This window comes from Lolium perenne, chromosome 5, assembly GCF_019359855.2.
Source record: "Lolium perenne isolate Kyuss_39 chromosome 5, Kyuss_2.0, whole genome shotgun sequence".
In the NCBI taxonomy this organism is placed as follows: domain Eukaryota; kingdom Viridiplantae; phylum Streptophyta; class Magnoliopsida; order Poales; family Poaceae; genus Lolium; species Lolium perenne.
This window is the reverse complement of record NC_067248.2, coordinates 129,201,385-129,205,742: the sequence shown is the minus strand read 5'-3', so window position 1 is coordinate 129,205,742 and position 4,358 is coordinate 129,201,385. Positions and strand designations below refer to the sequence as shown.

Genomic DNA, 4,358 nt, shown 5'->3' with positions numbered 1-4,358 from the left:
GCCTCGCGACACGACAGTTCGCGGGTGGGGGCACCTTGTCAGCGAGATTACGCGACGGTTCGCATCGGCCGTGACGCAGGAAGGTTGGTCGTCGGCGTTTAATGGTCTCCCGCGCGGAAACCGAGGCGGCCACACGGGCAGCGACTGGCCACGCGACGTCCAGTCGCCTACGCCGCCGTAAATGCAGGTAGTTGCCACCGCTATATAGTACGCCGCCCACCACCGTGGTGCTATCCTCTCATCTCCACCACCACTGCCGCTCCATTCTCTCCTCTCCACCTCAAAATGGCACGCCGTCTGAAGACCACCTAGGCCTCAACGACTGCGCGCTGCCTCCACCACCGCAGCCGGAGCCGGAGCCGAAGCCGCAGCTTGACGCGGATTACAACTCCGATGAGTACGAGGACCCACGGTTCGCGGCGTGGCACGAGGCCTACGTCGTAGACGCGGAAGCAGAGGTGGCGGAGGAGGCGGCGTAGTGGGGTGAGCCGCCGCAGGCCCCCGCCCACCCGGAGCAGGCGGCGATCCTCGCGTCTGAACGCGCAACGCTACCAGCGGTTAAAGGAGGAGGAGCGGGAGTTCGTCAATGGCGCGAACCTCGAGCACGCCCTCGAGATCTCGCGCCAGCGAGCGGCCACGGAGGAGGCGGGACACCTCCTCGTGGAGGCGGAGCGACAGAAGCTCGCAGAGCTCAAAGCTCATCGCAGCTACGAGGCGTTCGCCCGCGAGCAGGCGAGGCGCGCCGAGATCGAAGCTTCTCGGGAAAGGCTGGAAGCGCGGGGACAGCGCCGCCGGCAAGCTCCTACGACGCTGGACGTCATGCTCCACCGCCAGATGCGCGAAGCAAGGGACGAGAAGCGGGCACGGACGCAAGCGGCAAAGGCAAAAAACAACGACGAGGCAGGATCGTCGAGCGCCCCAAACCAACGGCGAGTAGATCATGATTAAGTTTAAGTTTTATTTATGTTTAAATTTGAGTTAGTTTTTATAAATTTAGTATGAATTTAGATTTTTAATTATTATTTTAAATTTCAAAATCTATCGAGATTAGCGTATGGAACTGCTGATGTGGAAGCAATATCTTCAAATAGAGGATATTGTGCCGGCGTCCCTGATACATCAGTGCTAGCGTTTCTGCCGGCACTTATTTAGAAGCTGTGTATGGAGATGCTCTAAAGTAGCCCGTCTGTAGTGGATTGACAGTTTTAGCCGGCTGAAAATACAATAAGTTATTTTGCACTTGCATGATTCTCACCAACTGTTCCGATAAATATTGATTTAGTCCCCGGATCGAGTGATATAGTACTCGGGCTGTCAGGTCAGCTGTCATATTCTACCGCCCGATCTGGCCTCACATTTGTTGGCTGGATGCAAGAAATCCAGCGACCTGGTGGTGATTACTGATTAGTGAGCTTCGCCTTCAAGCGCACTCTCAGTAACACTCATTGACTCTTTCCAGCTCGGCTATTTCCTCGTCCTTCTATACTGAAGCTAAATTACGCACCAACACAAACGAGCCGATCCATCTTGTCATGGCCGAAGCGGAATTCCTGCCGCACGGCCGTGGCGACGCCGTGCGCCGCCACTTCCTCATCGTGGCCTTCGGAGTCCAGAGCCACATCAACCCGTGTCGCGTCCTCGCGCGCAGGCTCGCGCAGCTCCAGGATGAAGACGGCTCTGGCCCCGTCCTCGCCACGCTCTCCGTCCCGTTGTTCACCCACCGCCGCATGTTCCCTTCGTCCGGCGACGGTGTGTTGGACGAGGAGGAGGCCACAGACGGCGTCATCTCATACGCTCCCTACTCCGACGGCTTCGACGACGGCACCGACGCCAAGGACGCCGATGGGAGGGCGCGCATCCGCCGCGCGAGCTCCCAGAGCCTCTCCGCCGTCGTCGCGCGCCTCGCTGCACGCGGCCGGCCCGTTACGTGTATCATGTGCAGCCTTATCCTCCCTTGTGTACTGGACGTCGCGCGGGAGCACGCCATCCCCATGGCCGTGTTCTGGATCCAGCCGGCCACCGTCCTCGCCGCCCACTACAACTACTTCCACGGCTACGGCGAGCTCATCGCGTCCCACGCCGCCGACCCCACGTACGAGGTTGCGCTGCCAGGCCTGTGCCGGACTCTCCGGATCCGCGATTTCCCGTCGTTCTACGTCGACACCACCGGCGGCGAGGTGGCCAAGTTCGTCATCGAAATGTTCCGCGAACAGTTCGAGTTCATGGAGGCACAGGGGCAAAGTGCCAATAAGTACCTCGTCAACACATTCGACGAGCTCGAGCCGGCGGCACTTGCAGCCGTGAGGCAGCACCTGGACGTGTTCGCCGTCGGGCCCGTGCTAGGCTCCTCGGCCGACGCACGGATCCACATCTTCGACCACGCCAGCGCCGACAGCAAGAGGTACATGGATTGGCTCGGGGCCCAGCCGGAGAAGTCGGTGGTGTACGTCTCGTTCGGCAGCATATCGACGTACGTCAAGCAGCAGATTGAGGAGCTCGTGCACGGGCTGCGGCGTTGCGGCCGGCCGTACCTACTCGTCGTGCGCAAGGACGGGCGGCAGGAGGACGTGAGCCGCTGCCTAGACGGCGTCGTTCAGGAGGGGCAGGGCATGGTGGTAGAGTGGTGTGATCAGCCGGCGGTCCTGTCGCACCCGTCCGTGGGATGCTTCGTCACGCACTGCGGCTGGAACTCGACGGTGGAGGCCATGGCCCTGGGCGTGCCGGTCGTCGCCGCGCCGAGCATGTTCGATCAGCCGACTAATGCGTTCTTGATAGGGGAAGAGTGGGCTGGCGGCGTCAGAGGGGAGCGCAACGGCGAGGGCGTCTTCACCGGCGCGGAGCTCGCAAGGTGCGTCGAGATGGTCATGGGCAGTGACGCGAGGGCCGTGGAGATCAGGGAAAGAGTGGAGGCTCTGAAAGGGATGGCGCGACGGGCAACCGCTTCTGGCGGGCCTGCGGAGAGAAGCCTCCGAAGCTTCGTCAAAGCTTGCACGAAGGATTCGATGTCACCAACCATGTCGGAATCGATTTTGTCAAAGGAGGAAATTTAGCGTCATCGATCAACATCACCGATACTATATGCTGCCAGGTGGCCATGAGTTAAATCGCAGAGTTGATCGGATCAATAAGAAGTTTACTTAAAACAATTAGGTTTAAGGATTAAAATTACACCTTTGCAATTCTGAAGCAAGCACTTGTATCGTCTACATATGACCAAGCTCGTCTGGGACAATATATTGTTTTTGGACATCGTTTTTCATGCATGTAGCTACTGAATTTATAGATTTCAGTATTGAGTTTTGCCCTCGGGTATGTAATAAGCTTGATCATGTGTTAGCAGCTTTGAGTATAGATATGGGCCAACAATCACACTATCTGGTTGTCAGAATATCCAGATGGTGCAACCCGTCTCATGGCCAACGATATTGCCGTGCCTTAATGGAATATAAATGCGAAAAAATTGCACTTATGCTATCTTGCAGCCTGTTGTTTTTCATTTCAGCAACAATTGAGTTTTTTTGTCCGCCGATTGTCTTTGGATTCGACTGCTAGTGGCACTCATCCATATTCTGCATGATTGTCTTTGGATTTGATTGCTACTGGTTTTCTCCGAATTTCTTTTTCTAGCGTGAGAGGGCGAAGGGAAGAAATATGAGACCCATAGGGGCCCAACAACATTTTTTTTCTTTTCTCTGATATGTCGGCCATTTTCCCCATCTTTTCTCCCAATTTTATCTATTTTCCTCGTCTCCTTCCAATTAGCACATCATAAGCATCCAAAGGCACAGGAGCGGAGAAGAGATGGGGTGGAAGGAAAGAAGTCTCCTCCGGTAGAAAATGGCATATGTTGTCATTCATGCGTTGTTCTTTTTTTACTTTTACAGTTTGTTAACTATGATAATGGACAATGCTCTCGACATTATCTGTGTTTTCCCTATGTGTATCATGATTATGATCATCAATGGCTGATTATAAAAATTTGTTTGTTTTTGTTAGTAAGCACCGGTGTTTGCAATACAAAAAGGGCCTTTTATGATCAGCCACAATATGACAAGTGAAAATCGACAAAGTAAGGATCCACCATATGTATATTTTTTACTGCACATTCAATTCATTTCATTACCATGCTGAGCATATGATAGCACAATTTATCAACATATCTAACTTAATAAATATCAAAACTTGCATATAACAATTTTCTAAATATGACCAAGCTCGTCTGCACTGGTGGAAAAAAGGGCTTTGGTCGCGGTTGGCAACTGCCATTAGTCGCGGTGGCCCAACCGCGACCAAAGCAGCGCGACTAAAGGCCCCCCCTTTAGTCGCGGTTCCTTACGAACCGCGACTAAAGGCCCGTC

At 54.5% G+C, this 4,358-nt stretch overlaps 1 protein-coding gene across 1 annotated transcript; it reads left to right on the top strand.

The window, feature by feature from the left end:
* Positions 1–1,316: 1,316 nt before the first annotated feature.
* Positions 1,317–3,469, top strand: LOC127321600 (cyanidin 3-O-rutinoside 5-O-glucosyltransferase-like). Its single transcript, XM_051350623.2, has one exon. The coding sequence runs from the start codon at positions 1,533–1,535 to the stop codon at positions 3,048–3,050; it is 1,518 nt and encodes a 505-aa protein (XP_051206583.1). The 5' UTR covers positions 1,317–1,532; the 3' UTR covers positions 3,051–3,469.
* The last annotated feature ends 889 nt before the right edge of the window (positions 3,470–4,358 follow it).

Excerpts from the sequence above, each read along its gene's own strand:
- LOC127321600 (XM_051350623.2), top strand. The coding sequence starts at position 1,533 with ATGGCCGAAGCGGAATTCCTGCCGCACGGCCGTGGCGACGCCGTGCGC.